The 17915-nt window shown below is 41.6% G+C and overlaps 1 protein-coding gene across 2 annotated transcripts in view; it reads left to right on the top strand.

Moving 5' to 3' along the window:
* Positions 1 to 138: 138 nt before the first annotated feature.
* The window catches only part of ATG3 (autophagy related 3), a 31848-nt gene continuing 14071 nt past the window's right edge, over positions 139 to 17915 (top strand). For both annotated transcript variants that reach the window (XM_074973849.1, XM_074973857.1), the window contains exons 1-9: positions 139 to 321; positions 4520 to 4561; positions 7395 to 7444; positions 8520 to 8590; positions 10967 to 11074; positions 13969 to 14018; positions 16187 to 16265; positions 16808 to 16842; positions 17120 to 17275. In XM_074973849.1, the coding sequence (XP_074829950.1) occupies positions 250 to 321; positions 4520 to 4561; positions 7395 to 7444; positions 8520 to 8590; positions 10967 to 11074; positions 13969 to 14018; positions 16187 to 16265; positions 16808 to 16842; positions 17120 to 17275 (663 nt within the window). In that variant the 5' untranslated portion in view covers positions 139 to 249. The remainder of the gene's footprint in view (positions 322 to 4519; positions 4562 to 7394; positions 7445 to 8519; positions 8591 to 10966; positions 11075 to 13968; positions 14019 to 16186; positions 16266 to 16807; positions 16843 to 17119; positions 17276 to 17915) is intronic.

Genomic DNA, 17915 nt, shown 5'->3' with positions numbered 1-17915 from the left:
TATCCGCCTTTCTACGCGTGCGCGCAGGGAAACGGCCTCCTCACGTGCGCATGCGCGTTCTGGGCTCCAGCCGGCAATCTGCCGCGCAAGCATAAAGCTGTGAGCGGAGCCTTCCCTTCTCTGGGCTTCTGTGTCACGTGCGTGGGGGGAAGCTGGTCATGTGACTCCGGCTGGCTGCGGGCACTGCTGAAGGCTTGAGGCGCGAGCGGGGCTGTGGGCGTTAGGGACCCCCGCGCGCGCGCCGGCAGGATGCAGAACGTCATCAACACGGTGAAGGGGAAGGCGCTGGAGGTGGCCGAGTACCTCACGCCCGTGCTCAAGGTACCGGCCCGGTGGCGCCGCCGCCCCCCGAGCGGAGGGGGTGGGCCCGGAGCTGCCTCCTCCGGTCTGACTCCTCCACCCCCACTCCCGGGAGCGGTTCTCGCGGCGGCGCAGCCCGCTCGTGTCTTGTCCTAGCGAGAGCCGCGAAACGGCCCCCAGCCGGTTCCGTCCGCTGGGCAGCCTCTGCCCGCGCCGCCTTCCCGCGCACGCCCCGCCCGCTGCGCCCCGGGCAGGGAGCCGGTGGCGGCCGCAGCCCGGGACACTGGCAGCCGCCCGGCCTGCCCCCGAAGCTAGGCAGCAGGTGGGCAGGGAGCCTTCAGCGGCGTAGCGGGCAGGGGGGTGATTTGCCCTCGGGTGCCGGCTCACCGGGCTGGGCGATGGCCGTTCGGGTGCCGGTGTAGCCCTGTTGGTTAGGGGCGTGACTCTTCTGTGCCGAGATGTTTACGCTAGGGGTTGTACTCGTCTAGGTGCAGTTTCATGGGAGGAAAGGTGCCTTTAGGGTGACCAGCTGTCCCAGTGTTATCAGCACCATCCTGACATTAGGGGCTTTGTCTAATACACAGCTATACCTTCCTCGTGTCCTCCCAAAAAACTGTCCTGTTTTTTCACACTTACTATCTGGTCACCCTAGGTGACTTGTACTAGGATAGCTTGTTCTTCTTCCTTTATAGAAAAAAATGCTGATATAAGCACCTGGGTATAACAGAGTCCACACTCCAGGGAGGGTGGCGGGATGATTGTACCACTCTTATCATACTGGTGTAGTTCAAGCAGTACAATTTTTGTGTGTAGGCAAGGCCTTTAAATAAGGCTATGTCTACACAGTAGCTAAACCACTACAGCTGACCTGTGCCTGCCATGGGTATCCAGTTGCTGTGTGAGACCTAGCCCAATACTTGCCAAACCCTTGTAGCTCGTGCAACTACTTCTGTGTACTTCTGTGCTTTATGTAGCTGTAACGCATGCAGGTACTCTCTCCCTTTAGTTCTTTGTTATATGTAGCTGTCCTACTGCAAAGTATTCTTGCCTCTGTTGCTAATAATCCCTTGTATTAAAACTGATTATTTTTTTAAAAAATCCCCCTTCTCTTCTCTTGCTGTCAGTTTAGTCTCTGGATTTTCCTCAGTCCAGGTAATGAAAACCGTGAAGACCGTTTTGCTTTCAGATGTTTAGTGCATACTTTCAGAGGCATTGTTTCTACTGGGACCCTTTTAGGGGAAAAAAAGAAAACCACAATCCTCTTGGTCAGTTCACGCTTCTATAATTAACTTCCTAACATATTTTGTACTTCACATCAGAGATCCGTGTTTGTAGACCACTTTATAGCATTCTTCATTCATGAACCAAATTTTCTTCCCCCGGGAAGTAAATATTATGGTGTTGTCCATGTTTTAGAAAAGTTTTTGTAACATTGCCTGTCACTGTGTTTGTGAGTACAGAGACAGAAACTGAAGCGCAGGGAGGTGAAGTGAAAACTCTGAGTTTACTGAGTGGGTCACTTGCTGTGCTAGGAATAAAACCCAGGAGTTCTAACCCCAAATTTCCCCATCTAACGACTGTAACACATTGTATTAAAGGAAGATGTGCTTTGCACCATCCTTGCACTTTGAATAGCTTGTTGTGAGAGACTGGAAGGCCACAGAACAACTAAAAACCAAGTGAATGGTGGTGTCAGTTGTTGGCTGCATGTGTGTTCTCTCTGTGTGCTGCACAGGCTCTGACAAAATCGCTCACACAGCAGACTTTAATTGAACTGCCCAAGAAGATCACAGACTCTGTTCAGTGGTGATGGAGTGTGGCCAGGTTTATTGCCAACAAAGCACAGTATTGGTTTCCTATATGTGCTACAGGTAAACTTAATACATGTTTGCTCATGACAGTGGACCAGCAGCTGGACAAAGGGTTAAGGTGAAGCATTCCAGCATTTATAGACTGAAACAAACCATCTGGGATAAACAACTTGCATATCACCTTACATATTTTATGACGTTTATTACTCCCTCTCCCCCTCCCCCCCCCGTACCTTTCTCCTGTTGTTTCAGACAAAACATCACTTCTGTCAAACCATCTTATCGTGTGCTAGGTTGGGGTGTTCTTGTCCTAGCCTGCTGGAATGTATTTACATAAACAATGTATTGTAGCAATGCTAGCAATACTGGCGTCGAGTTCATGTACCGAACAGTGAACTTGCAGGCAAGCATCTGCTTTTGAGAGAGCCTGACTTTTGTTCAAAGCATAACTTTTGCTGACTTTGATTCAGGCCTTGTAGCAGGCCTCTGCTTCAGTCTCTCTTTCTACTACAGATAGATGGGATTTTAAAAATACCCACTAGGAATGCAGCATAATGTAGCCTAGCCTTCTAAAGAAGCTAAGCTTTTTACATTTCACTAGGTTGACAGGGGATTCAGGCTGGTCTATTTTTGGCCCCTCCCTCTCTCAGGATCCCAGACTTGTATGTGCTGTATGATGCACCTTGGGAACAAGTCTTAAGATCATCGCATTCTGAGACTTTGATACGGTTACACAATGCACTGCCATAAAGTCTTCAGATTTATCTATTATCCCAACTCTTAAAAGGAGAATTTTCATTGGCATGCAGTGTTGATATTCTATTGTCTCTCTGTGGTACAACAAGAGTTTTGCCTGTCTCATCTGAATCATGCACTTAAATTATATTTTTTCCTTCATCTTTGGAGGAGGGAGGAGAGAGATTGCTTTTTTCAGCTCCCTTGTTAGGAGACAATTTGGACATCCTCAGACTTAGTCTGTGCCCCATGCTGTTCATCTATGGCAATTAACTCTGGCAGTGGAGGCAGTAGAATGTATGCTTATCTGAAGACTGAATGATGTTGGAGGATTGAACAGAATGGAATTGTAGCCCAGAGTCAGAGTACTGGTTGAAATAAGCCTGAGACCTGATAATGAAATCTGAGAGCTGTTCAGGGCAGTAGGAAGGAAATCCACCTCAAATATTACGGTGGTGGGTGGCACATCCCAAATACGGATAACTACTAGTTCTCTCATTCTTGGGTAGTCTTAAAATTATGGGGGGGAACTTCTCGTCTTTCAGTGCTGATGTTGCTTCTTCTGAAGTCTAAAATTTTCTGTACATTCTGGGTTTACATGAGCATGAATTACACCTGTTTTTTACACTTAAACTTTCTAGATGTCTGTCTGAATGCAAAAATAAACTGAAATCTATAAGATTTCAATGTACTTTGTCCAAACTGAGAACAAGTTAATGAAAACAGCATGAGAAAAATCAATAAACTCAGAACTGTTTCCACATGGCGCACAGTAAAGGAATGAATATATACAGCAAAAAAGCAAATAATATCTCTTTACAAGTCACATTGGCAGTGGGAACAATCATTCTTCATTTCTGTACTTCTTTGCTTTTTGTAATATCAAACTGATGCATTATGTTAATATTTTTTTAGTTTAGTACTTAGAGCAGTTACCGAAATCATGGCTGAGAGTGCCTGGTTCTGATTGGCTTTCTGCCTCTTAAGCAAGTATAGCATTGATCACAGGAGCTCTCCTTTTCTCCTATTAGCCAACTGAACTGTTTATAATTACAGAAGAATATGCTTTGGTTATGTGGCAGTTCTGATAACCTTCTGGATTCTGCAAAGAACTACTTCCTTGCTAATGTTCTGTGCCATAGAAAATGGCTGCAGGTAGGCTACAAACTAGGGTACTGACCCCATAACTGCCTTCAAGCTGGTGCACAGAGCTACCTAGAGCAGGGGTTCTCAAATGTCATTGCACCGTGACCCCTTTCTGATAACAAAAATTACTATGAGCCCAGGAGCGGGGACTGAATCCCGAGCCCCACTGAACTGGGTGAAGGGGCCAAAGCCTGAGCCCCACAGGCAGGGTGTGGGGGCCAAAGCCGAAGCCCAAGGGCTTCAGCCCCAGGCAGGGGGCCTGTAACCTGAGCCCTGCCACCCAGGGCTGAAGTCCTGACTTCGGCTCCGAGCGGTGGGGCTTGGGTTTCAGCCCTGGACCCCAGCAAGTCTAAGCCAGCTCTGGCGACACCATTAAAACAGGGTCACTTTGGGGTCATGACCCACAGTTTGAGAATCATCAAAGAGAGACAGTTGCAGGATCAGAGCCTAGCAGACTTTCTTCAGCCTTGGAAAGTGGGATTCAAATATCAACAGATGTAAATATTTCTGAATTGTCTTTATTCTAGGAGTCAAAGTTTAAAGAAACTGGAGTCATCACTCCTGAAGAGGTGAGTTTTCAGAACTCCTAAAATGTACTTAAGGAAGCTATTAAAATAGTAATAACTTGTGGTAAAAGTTGCCATAACATTATAATCAATCTTAAATTGGCTCTTGCAACTGCTAACTTAGTGAAAATTTGAGGATGTGATTACTACTACTATGTGCAAGGTATTTCTGCTGTTGGAGTCTGTCAGCAACAGAATTCCTCTTGGAATGGTGTTTGGGCGTAAGCCCTAGGCATCCTAATATAGGCTGAGGGAGAACCCACCCTTCTCTGAACACTGTTTAGGTGGTTTGGTTTTCCTGGGTCAGCAGCTCCATTCTGCATTGCAGTCGGAGCAGGAAAGAGTTCATTGGATTGAAAACTTCCCCTCCCTTAAGCAACCCAGGGACCACCCGGGCTTGCTGAAAGCAGCACCTGCTTTCCACCATATGTTTTGTTCCTGTGCTGCTGAGTATGTGGTGGGGTCACAACATATTGTTGGCCACCTGCCATGCACAAGCATTTCTCTGTACTCCTCTATATGCTGCCCCTAGTTTGGCCATGTTTCCAGTAAGTGCTTGCAGTAGCAGCTTGTAAAGGAGTCTGTTGTAAAAGGAAACAAGGATTACAAATTCCTGGCCTGTTTCTTCTCTGTATCGAATGCAATGGTGTTTTTTGGTTTTCTTCCTCTTCCCATTCTTATGTAAAGGGCTAGTGTTTGGAAGTTGTTGTCTCTGAAACTGTCTACGCAGAGACTACAAAAAAGTAAAATGGAGCAGGGAGGATGAAGGAGAGAGGTATGGTAAAGACAAATGCAGAGAGAAGGAAGGAAACAGAATCAGACAAAAATGAAGATAGTGGTGGCAAGACAGACAAATAAAATAGGAAGATAAATGAGGCAGAAATATCCCAATATTGGCATCTGAAACATCTCTACTGAGCTACACTATGTGCCAGAGGAGATCATTTTTGCTAGCCCACTGGAGTACTATAGAATGAACCAATTTGTTTAGTGCTAAACAATCTTTTGAGGTAGTTGTGTTTGTTTTATTCTAACTTCATGGCGACCACCCAAAAAAAAAAAAATTCTAGATAACTGAACCACTGACACTTTGCCCTATCATCTGTGGGGGAAAAGCTGCGCAGGGATGTCTAATTAGAAGGGGTTTCCCTTATGGGTCAGCTGGCTATATGCACTGTGGAGGGAATCTTTGCTGTTTGCAGCATCAGATATAAATCCATGCCAGAGTGCAGGTGGATCAAAAAAATCAATGAGAGACCTGCTTTAACAGGGTGTCTCCTCTATGGAAACAGACCATAATAAAGCAGATGGTCAGAGGAGTAAAGTAGTGAATCATTGCACCAAGGTTAGCTCCCTTGACAAATCCATTCAAGTGTTTTAAACATGTATAATATTATAAAGAATGCAGCGGTTTTCTACAGTATACACAATGTTCTCACGTATGAGTGAATGGCTTTATAGATCTTCCCTGATTTTTTTAACTGTTTTCCCCATTACTGTAAAACTTTACTTTTAATAGAGGTCAGTCTTCAGACACTTTGCTAGAAAGAGGAAATTACTATTCCATGGACTAAAGCTATTATCCATACTGAACAGATGTGAGGTTTTCTGTTAGGCTGACTTGCATTGTTTTTGGAGCACATGGAGAGAAAATGGTTAGCCAATCCATATACTATAGCCTGTGAAGCCATTCTGCAATGGCTTTTGGTCAGCTGAGTAGCATGTTACTCTGAAGTAGTATTTGAAAATGGGGAAGCAGCTGGAACAACAGATGTGTAAGTCATTTGCAAAACTAACAACATTGTAAAGAACAAGCAAAACAAACTCACTATGGCTTTAAAACTTCAGCTGTTCCTTCCCATTATGAACAGAATAAAGGGACAAACAAATGATTGGATCAGACTGCATTAATATTCACTCTTAAATGCAGTTGTTTTTTAAAATATACTAGAAACATAATTAAGAAATTTCTTTACCTCCGTTACTATTTAAAAGGAAGTTTTTAAAATCTAACTCTTCAGGACAGGGACCTATTTTCATATGTTTTCATTGCACCTAGCACACTTTGATATCCATTCATGATTGGCATCTCTGGGCACTGCCATGCCCTTAATACTTGTATCCACTTACTCGCTTTTTGCATTTCTCTCAACTTTAACAGTGAATAAGTGATGTCAGTTTCACTTTGTTTCTTCATGTTGCAGTGTGTGGTTTTGAACACTGCAGGGAAATGTTTTTAAGAACTTCTACTGTAGTTAAAATTTGAGAATGGGGAAATACTTCCATTTGGGTTTCTTTTTTTTAAGAAGAAAAGCTTTCACACAAATTAAATGTCAAGCCAAATTCTACTTGCCTGTACTGCTAACTATAACAAGCATTCATTTAATAAAGCAGTCTTGTCAAATCCTGATAGAGTAAACTTGCCCCATGGACAAATAAAACTAGCTTTTTTTTTTTCACTGCTGTCTTCATGGTGGAGTGACCAAGTATATTTTTATCTAGCCTGGTAAATGTTCATAAACCTTTTTAGGTTTGCCATAAGGTATAGAGAAAACTCTTGGAAGTTCTGTCCATCTTTGCAGTTATGACTCTCTTTACTGCATGGTTCCTTGAGATGAAAGAAATCAGTCAGTGTCTGTCTACCCCAGTTGGAGGAAACAGATGCTTTTTCTTTTCACTGCCTCTCTAAAGCATGAAGTGCTATGAAGATTACATTGAACACTTACAAAAATGTGATCTCTGTACAACTGAAATGTTAATATTGCTCAAGTTTGTAAGAGTTTCCTTATACTGCATACATCAGCATTTCACTTTTTTTTCTTTGTGCCCCAAACAGTTTGTGGCAGCTGGAGACCATTTAGTTCACCACTGTCCTACTTGGCAATGGTAAGTAAAAGAGAATGAGGCACAAAGAGCTAGAGGTGTGGAAAGCTAGAGGAACAGCATGACAAAAAAACTTGTTACATTTGCATCAGATGCAAAAATGTATGGTGTATCCCAATTTAATGTAGATAAGAACTAAATCTAGACATAAACTCTGGCAGTAGAACCCATGCCATTGATATCTTTGTCATGATCCAAATTACACTCACTCTTGTGGGGGAGGCTTTTGTATTAGCCACCATTTGTAGCTGCAGTCAGGATGGTTTCTCTGAGGCAGTAGAGAAAACCGACTGCTCTGGTATGAATACTTCCAATTTCTAATGGTAATAGCAGGCTCATTCTCCATTGATTATGGGGAATCTGAAGTCTTGAGATCATGTTCTCTGTCATGGTGGCAGAGAGTCACTGAACTTACTAACTACAAGGGGCTACTTACAAAGTCATTGCCTTGATGTAACCTACATATTAAAAACAATAGCTTACACTACTTAAATTTAATCATGGGTACATATCCAGCTGAGTTATAGGTTAGAAAATGCTGGTCTGTCTCTGAATATACATGCCATAATCACTCTGAGAAGGCTTTTTTTACCTCTCTGGAATGCAGGGAGAATGTACAAAAGATGTATTCAGTACATTTTAACAGGGTCTTGCATCATAAAAATAAATCATGAAATGGTTAGAACAGAACATTAGTGTCTAGATTATTAGTGTTCAAGCCAAAAACTAATGCACGTGGGCAATATACAATTAGTAGACTTAGATTTGTCAGCATGTCAAGAGTCACAATAGGTTGTGAGGTGATTCTGCTGAAAGCTCTTAAATATACTTCTTCCCAGCCCCTTCCTGCTCGCACTTGGGATCACCTCATTGGTCAGTTTGGTATGTTTCAAATTGCAAAGAGGTAGGTTGTTTTTACAGTATATCTCAAGTTCTGCTACTACATGTGTGGTAGTTACTAACCTCAAACAGAAGCAGGAGGGTAGTATTTTTGTCTTCTGGCCACACAGTCTGAAAATAGAAGTGGTGTTGTCTACAAAACAAGTTTTTCACTTTTTTGTGGTGTGCTTTTTTCAAGGGCTTCAGGAGAAGAATTAAAGGTCAAGGCTTATCTGCCAACAGACAAACAGTTTTTGGTAACTAAAAATGGTAAGAATGGCTCTTAGTAGAGTTGAATGCAGTACAGCTCTTGTGACTGACTTAGGGAAAAATAATTGTAGGCCTATTGGAACATGCTTGTGCACCCAAATTTTACCCTCTACATAAAATTGACAATGGAAACTAACCTTCCATTGTATCTTCTGCACTTTAATTTTGTAGTGACACAAGCAGCAGATTGTCTGAACTTGAGTATCCAGAATCTGTCATCACTGAGCATGAATACGATAAATATATGCTTGGGGTCGGCATTGCAGCTTGCATTGTGAAAGTGAAAACTTCAAGTCCAGAAACACTTACTAAATAGCCCTCCTTCTCTTTGCTTGCTTGCTTGCTTCCTCTAATTCTCTGCCTCCTCTCCCCCCGCCTTCCACACACAGTGGTTTGCAAGCATGAAGTTTTAACTTAAAATTCTTCTTCTTTCACCCTCCCAAATACTGGATTTCCTGGTTTTTCCTGGCTTACTAAAGGTATTCCAAAATGTTTTACATGGTAACACTCATACTTTTAATCTCATGCAAGCTGTGTAACTCAGATTATCATACTAGTGAAACTGCAGAATGCTGCTCTGAAAAAGCTCAACTGATGGTCACAAAATTAAAGCATTGTATAATGGTAGTGCTGACTGCCCCACTGGCTATAAAAGAGGAAAACTTGTACCTGTGCCAAAACTATGGGGGAAACTTTCTTTTCACAAAAGAAATATTGTCTTTTGTGTCAAACTTCGCCTATAGCAGAAATGCCAGTGTAGCCCCCTCAGTTCTGGCTTGCAAAAACTATGTAATTGAAGGCCCGAGAGAAGGAATTATGGCCTCATAAGGTGGCATTCCACGCTTCGACTTGACTTGCCCATTTTGGAGACTTGAAATCTTCAGTGGGCCAGTGGAATGCCCTATGGTCCGCAGAGGACGTAATTGAATTATTTACGCCCCAGTGCTGGCTACAGTTGCAACAAACTTGCTATGCAGGCGGTAGCAATGACTGCATGGCTAACTGATGTACTTGAAATTTCTGTGGGGTCTTCTGGTGTTTTCTCTCCTGGTCACTCTTCAGAAGAAGAAAATCCAAGATTCCACGTTTTTTGCTCTGTCATCTGGGTCCACAGTATACTGATAACCTCTGACTTAAGTTAAACACTTGCAGAAAAGATGCCACAGAGCACCCTACTAACCAGTTTCCAGGGAAATGTCAAAATGAAAACTAGAGGACCCTGCCCCCATGCCCTATTTTTTGTAGAAGGTCTACAGTCCGCTTGTGAAGTGTAGCCCTTGTGTACTAATTCTCTTCTCCAGGGCTGGCTTTGAGTGTTGCAGACATAATCTTTGTTTATATTAATGAAAATGTCAGTTTTGCCTTTAAATCAGATAAGTACTATACACAAACTTTTACTGTGCCACTGTGAGATCTCCTGTGTAGTCACTCTATGCCAACGGGAGAGAGCTCTCCTGTCGGCATAATTAAACCACCCCCAACGAGTGGTGGTAGGTATGTTGGTGGGAGATGGTCTCCTGGTGACATAGCGCTGTCCACACCGGTGCTTTTTTGGTGCAACTTATGTTGGTTGGGGTATGTGAGTGTGTGTGTCTCTCCCTCCTCCCCCCCCCCCAACTGACACAAGGTTTGCCAATAAAAATGCTAGTGTAGACACAGCCTTATTTTAGAAAGCATGACTTGAACATTTGCATATGCATATGATCCACAGTAAACTAACCTTGTTAAATAACCATGTTACTGTTAACAGCAGTTTCTCAGGTGACAAACTGATCTGTCACTTACATGACTGATGAATTTTAAGTGGAAGTCTGACCAGCAGATAACCAGTAAAAGTTGCATGTTCAAATTTAGCCAAGATCTGCACTGACTAAAAGCTGTTCAGTGACATGCGTGAAACAAATGGATAGGCAGTTCCTAGATACCACCAAATAGTTGGCAGTCTCAGAAAATCTGGAGACTCAAACTCCCTTCTGACCCTTACAGGTCAGGGTTGAAGCACAATGACAGGAGGCAGAAAAATGTAAGATGCTTGTGTGACCACTGCCTGGAATGTACCGGTTCTTTAACTGGAGTCCAAGTATCGTCTTGCTTTCTCCTGCGCTAAATTCAAGTGAATAATTAATGTTGGATATCCTAAAAGATTAACCTAAATGTACTGAAGTTGTATAATGTAAAGATATTTTGTCTAAATTTGTATCTTTAACCTATTAAAAAAACAAAACAAAAAACCCCCAGCCTTGTACCACAGAGAGCAAATAGGGGCTGGGGGAAGCTTATTCACTGCAGGATGCTTTGCAGCATGAATTTCTCAGCTCTGTCTAGTATCTGATTGCAATTATCCTATTACTTGTAAAAGTTTGCTGATCTTTACAGTGCCATGCTACAAGCGGTGTAAACAGATGGAGTATTCAGATGAACTGGAAGCAATTATAGAAGAAGATGATGGTGATGGGGGATGGGTAGACACATTTCACAATGCAGGTATTGATACTCTTGTTTTTAACTTTCCACTGCTAACTAATATTAAAGACCTTGACTCTTAATTTTAATTTTGAAATGTCTATTAACTCACATGTGATGTCTGAATAGCTAGTTTGAGAGACCTGAGTTACATTCCCAGTTAAATACCTATTTACTGTGCCACATATTTACACTGTGTGTGTGAGACATTAGTAAGTTGCTTAACTTTTCTGTCTGTGAAATGAGGTAATACCTCAGAAGTGTGGATGCTTAAAGCTTTAAGTCCTTTGAGAAGCACAATAGAGATTTATATTACTGTACTTGGTAAGGTAAATATCCAACATGCAGGGGACCAAACTTGTAACTAAAGAGATACTGACAGAAATAAAAGCACCATTCTCTTCACCTTTATATGAAGAAGAATAATGGCATCCTGACCTCCCTTGTCAGTGAGTTTAAGTATGAGATGTGCAACAGTTAAATCTAGCTCAGTTAAGCAGTGACACAACTGATACTACCCCACCTTAGATGAGCCTTTGATTTCTAGTCCCAACAGCTGAGTGTTTCTGCTAGAAGGTACCTGTCTCCTTGATATCTAAGGGCCCTCAGATAAATTGGGATGATAAAAGGAAACTGTAGTTAAATACAAAAAATTGAGTGTGAAGGGTTCATTGTCTTGTAGACAGGCAGTCTACAGAGATTAGTACTTTACATAAATCTGAAAGCTTTAGTCAGAGACAGACTTCTCTGCTAAGTGGATGCCTTTGTCACCGTGAGAGGAAAACTATAAAAATAACTGTTCACCTGGTTCTACTGTGTAGTCAATCTAACTCCAAAGTGCCTAGCAAAATCTCTTCCATAGTATACTCCTTTCAGCTTTTCTTTTGAAAGTAGATGATTGTTTTAACACAGCCTGAGAAGGCTGACCTTTAAATTCCAGGATGAAGGTGTTTGAGAATAGCCATTAAAGGTAAGTTTCTCCTCGTTTCTACGTATCAAAGCATTTTCACCCCTTGAGTGATGCAACATCTCTCAGTATCTCTGTAGCCTGACAAATATCTAAGGGCTTGTCTACACTGGCACTTTACAGTGCTGCAGCTTCCTCACTCAGGTGTGGAAAAGCACCCCCCTGAGCGCTGCAAGCTTCAGCACTATAAAGTGCCAGTGTCGACAGTGCACCAGCGCTCGGAGCTGTGCTCCCAATGCTGGTAGCTATTCCCCGTGTGGAGGTGGGTTTTTTTATAGTGCTGGGAGCTGCGATTACACAGCCACTTTAAAGCGTTGCTGCAGCAGCACTTTAATGTTGCTAGTGAAGACATGCCCTAAGAAAAACAACTCCTTAGTGTGACTGGAATACACCAGGAGAAGTTAATTTCTTTATCCATTTTTGCTGATGTTTTAACTCTTATTTTTGTCACTAGAAATTTCTGTGTTTTTTGTTTGGTTACTCCCAGTGATTTTGGGGAGGTTCACTGATATGGTGAACCAGTTCTGTAAAAAAAAAATATATATATATATATATATATATATATATATATATATAAAAATATATAAATATAAATATATTTATTTATTTATTTATTTATCTGACAGTGCTAGGATATTATAGAGCTAAGAGTACCTTCAGTGCTGGCAGGAGAAACAATATGTAGGCATGACTACACCAGCCAGTTGAAATGATTGTTCCCAAACAGTGTTCTTTTGCTGATGTGTTGTGTTGCTAGTATGTTGGCTGTGTCTTTCCTGAGTGGTAAGGTGTGGTATCTATTCATGGGTATTCTCCTAAGATAATGCACTGTATCTTTGAGGAAGTCATCTGAGATCCTCTTCAGTTGGTTAACTGGACCTGAGATTGTATTGAAACAGAGTGATGTAATATTACAAGACAGTGGAGAAGAGCAGCAGTAAACAAGAAGGAATAGAAAGATAAGTGGGATGGGTTGAAGAGAAGTGGCAATGCATTGGGTGTTCCTTTTTCTGAATGACAGAGGCTACAGCTATACTACAGTTCAAGTCGGCATAAGTTATGTTGCTTGGGGGTGTGAATTAGCCAACCCCCTGAGTGACATAAATGCCGATGTGGACAGCACTAAACTAAGTCAGCATATGTTGGCAGGAGAGCATCTCTCCGCCAACATAGCTACCACCACTTGCAGGGCTGGTGTAATTAAGCCGATGGGAGAGCTCTTGAGTAGCCGCTCTAAGGTGACAGGAAAGTGTTTACATGGTGCAAAGCTCTCTAGTGTAGCCACAGTATCAGGCTCTTCTCCTAATGGTAATTAATTGATAGTGGCAAGCTGCTACTTTTTAAATATAAGCTCCTTGGAACAGGGATATGTCAGTATTTATTTGAATTATTTTATACACTTATGGCACTATAGAAATAACATTCGGCTAAGAAGGAAGCATGTTCAACCAGTCAAGGCTGCTACATGGACAGGATGCTTTGAATGTACAGTAGTTCTTGCCAAATACTCAAATTACTATTCTTGGAGTGCACCTTGCTTTCATGTGCTTCAGGTTACTATGAGTAAGGTAGTGTTCATGAGTAGTGCAGTGTGACTCTTACTCTATCTAGATCTTTTGCAGTGGTAAGGGCTATCTGTCATCAGTTAAATTATTGCCCCCAACTCATTACTTATACAGGAATCTTAAGGAGTTTCTGCACCAAAACTCTCCTCATAAGTCCTGCACTGCGTGATTAGTCTGTACCAGCCTATATAAGCCTGCTTGGGGGAGGGATAGTCTTTGTCCAGCACTGAATAACTTGTGTCCTTCCAGTTTCTAAAGTTATTTTATAAAAGTGTAATTGAAAGGATCACATACTCCTTTCTTAGCCATTTGTACCGTCCTGGCAACAAAGAAACAGGCTCTTCTAATTTTGACTGTTTTCAGTGTTGATGTTCAATCAACAGGTATTGCAAGCGGGACAGAAGCAGTTAAGGAGATCACACTGGAGAGCAAGGTATTTGTTAGCTTGTGACTATTGACTTATTGTACCAGAAGGTTAAAGTACAATAGATGTCTGATAGTGTCCCTAAACAGCCATGTGAGCTAATTCTGTAGATGAAAGACCAGTACAGAGGCCAGGAAATATGTGAAGGTGGGATGAGCTATGAACTGAATTAGTAACACATTATAATATCAATGTAAGCATGTATCAACTCCCATTATCATGGAATGAGACACTGTTCATCTGGAGTATTTCTGTTCAACATACACATTCACTAATATTCCACATAAACCTATAAACGAGAAACTGATTTCACTCAACTTTGAGGTGAGCATGTGCAGAGCTATTAGAATGCTGACAAATTGTTAGATTTTAAGAAAAGTCCTATTATATGGTAAAATGGGGCTTAATCAACAAGTTTTATATAGTTTTTAAATCCTGGTGCCTTAAAGTATCTAGGGAAGGTACATCTTGATTTGGATAAGTCATATGTCCTGCCAAACTTCTATCTCCAGTTGCTGAGGCACTAATGTAGCTAAATTCATTCTTTTTTAGTGCATTTTTATTAACTGCCACCATACTTCTCAAATCATCATAGGGCCGAGATGAAATCTGGAAAACTTCAGCCTTAGAGGAAGCTGAGAGCAGCTGGAAGAGGCACTGAAGATAGCATGAACTTTTCCATTCCCAGCAATAACATGTATATGTTTAAAAAGCATTATTGGGTGAAAGGCATCTGTAGAAATGCCTCTTTAACAGGAACCTGACTAAAATGGAGCTGTGCCTCTGAGCTGCAATTGGAAGGCTTCTTTGACTCTAAAAGCAGTATAAATCTGGTGTGTGAAGTGGGGGGGGAGAATTGGTAAGGACTGCAACAGATCACTTTAATTCAGTGGTCCCTCATGGTGCTTACAGACCTATTGTAGCTGACCAACAACATTGTCTTGAAGGACAATATTTTTACTATGTTTATAGGGCCCAAGGCAAATACATGCTTTTCAAGCAGAAATAAAAGAAGCATTTGGCATGCTTGTCACCTATTCTTTCAGAATGTAAAGTATCTGCACTGTACATATTGCATTGTGTAACTGGCCCCACACATGCGTTGTGTGGCAAGGGTTTTGCCTTCATGAGATGAGCGCAAAAAAAGCTGCTTTTTGCAGGATACTTGGTTTGATGGGCTAATGGCCCAATCCAACATGGCAAATCTTTGCATTCCTGTGTAATAGTCTTAGAACAGGATTTGCTTTTATGTAGTGTCTTCCGTACACAGGTACTGTATCCCAGAGCAGTTCACAACTTAGATACTTAGTGCAAACATGCCATCCCATTATGCACTTAGCAAGCTTGTGTAGAACCTTCAGTGTTAGAACCTGTTTTATATGGAAAGGGAGGAATGTTGGCCATTGACACCTAGAATATCTCTTTTCCAATCTTGGATCTCTAACTTGTCAGACTATGGATCAAAGTCTCAAACAAGCTGAGAATCTTGCATGGCTTTAAAACAAGTGTGGAATTATTGGACAACTGGCTTTTGCTATGGTACTGACAGGCTTTAAAGCAGGTACTTAGTTTTAAGTATAATTGTACTTGATTCCTTTAAGTTGACTTACCCAATGTACCAGCTCCGTATGTCTTCAAGTCACACTTCTCTTTGCTGACAGTTTCTTCTTCCTGCTAGTTGTATAGTCTGTGTGGTGCCGCTGAGCAAACTGGATTCTATTCTGCCTTCGGAAACAGCAGGCTCATCAGTTGTGCTCTGACAGCAGAGTCTCTATCTTGGTGGTGATATAGGAGTAGATGTATTTTCAGAGCAGAATTTACAACATGGATAGTTACAGAAGTCATCCTCTGACTTTGAGCCTGAACAAAGTTGATCTGGAAGCAAGAGAATACAGAATCTCATAACTTTCAGTGGATTTTTAATGTACCAAAAACCTTTAAATGCCTGAGAATGAAATAAATGTGTTAGTCTCTAAGGTGCCAGAAGTACTCCTGTTCTTTTTACCTACTAATGTGAATATCTGTTTTCTTATTTATGTTGATTGGCTTCATAGGAATAAATGGAAAATACTCGTTTGTAAATAGATTTTCCAAGACAGATGAATTGCATATCGCATCTCTTAAACCCAAGTATCTTTAAAGCATTGTTCTCACTTGTTTTCAATTTAACTTAAAAGGACAGTATAAAACTACCAGGACATCCAGCCTCTTGTGAAGATGATGAGGAAGATGAAGGGGAAGCAGCTGACATGGAAGGTATTTCCCTTTAAGTTGGATAGGATGCACTTTATTTCAGCCATATAACCAGGCAGCACTCTCTAGGAAAGCGTTACAGCTTGTTTCCGTGTAATGCCTATTAACAGGCCCATGTTGGACCTGATTCTCCTTTCACATTGGGTTTACACCACCACAACTCCACTGGAATGCATAAGTGTCAGTGACTGGAAAATTAGGCTAGTAGGCAGCGGAATAGACGGGTCTAGCATGGCAACTCAGTGTGACTGTTTAGTGCACAAACTTCAGTTTCTGAAACCCACCCAGTGAAAAATGCTGACTTCCTAGAGGCTTCCATAATGAGTGTCTAGCGAGCCACATGGTAGACAATGTCAGATTTACAGTATTGGAGAGTCTTGGTGTAGTTTAATGGTACTGGAAAATTAGGAAGTCTACTTGGATAAAGCATGTATATTAGATGCTTGCCGATTTTAAGGAAGCACTCTTGGTTGCACATTTTTAAGCTTCCAGTGGCTAATTACAAGCTTGGCATGAACTTGTAGACATTCTCTCTTTCCTTTCAGAATATGAAGAGAGTGGGCTATTGGAGACAGATGATGTGAGTGAACTGTTCTCTACCTCCTCCACAGCATTAACACCCTTGTGCTTGAACTGGTAACACTGTCAAATGGCTAATGTGGCTTTTTTTAATGCATTTACTACAACTTTTAACTTTTGTTATAAGTGAATATTGTACTCTGATCAATATGTCAGTTACCATGGTCTTCAGATGCCTTTTTATGTTTGGGGCAAAGGTGAATAGAGGCATACTGTTACTTAAGTATTTATCTTACTGTTATTGTCTTTATTCTTTTATCTTAAATCTGGATCCTCAGGCAACTCTTGATACAAGAAAAATAGCAGAAGCTAGCAAAGCTAAAGCTGATGTCGGAGGGGAAGATACCATCCTGCAGACCAGAACTTATGATCTCTACATCACTTATGACAAATACTACCAAACTCCCAGACTGTGGTTATTTGGATATGATGAGGTATAGCAGTATTTTTTTTTCCCAGTGTTAAGACTCATCAGTTAAGGTAGCAAGGTCAATTTGTTGCTACTTGATTAAATATATATTTATTAAGGGAAGAAGTTAGGAGATCAGTGTAGAGCCAGGTCTTCAGCCAAGATTTACTGAGCCTGTGAGAATAAGTAAAAGCAAGCTCCCCACACCTTGAATGGCCCTGTAATTGGATCTTGGTAACCAGTTGTGAATGGTGCACATGAAAGAAAAGATTCTAGTTCTATGAGCGGTTAGTTTTCCAAGGGTAACAAGAATGAAAATCAGTAAATGTCAGTAAAGCAAGAAGGTGTGAGAACCAAGTGTACACAGGCAGCAGGACCGTTGAGTAAGGAAGCATTTTTCTTCCACTTAAGACTATGGAATCTTGTAAGTTTGATGGCTTAGGGATATAAGCCTCAGTCTAGAAATATCTAGGTTCCCTGGAATCACAGGTCAGCTCCCAGTTCTCCCAGTGAGCTATAAACAAAGTACCGTGCAGTATTTTATCTGCTCTGTGTGGATCCTATGGATCCTGCAGCATTTTTCATAAGAATAGAGGTTTGCCCTGTCATTAAGATCTCCTTTCTCACCTGTTGTCCCTACGGTTGCTTGCCACTTCTGATTTCAG

The sequence above is a fragment of the Natator depressus genome, chromosome 1 (genome assembly GCF_965152275.1).
Source record: "Natator depressus isolate rNatDep1 chromosome 1, rNatDep2.hap1, whole genome shotgun sequence".
Lineage (NCBI taxonomy): Eukaryota > Metazoa > Chordata > Testudines > Cheloniidae > Natator > Natator depressus.
The sequence above is the reverse complement of the archived record's forward strand: the minus strand, read 5'-3'. Positions and strand labels throughout refer to the sequence as shown.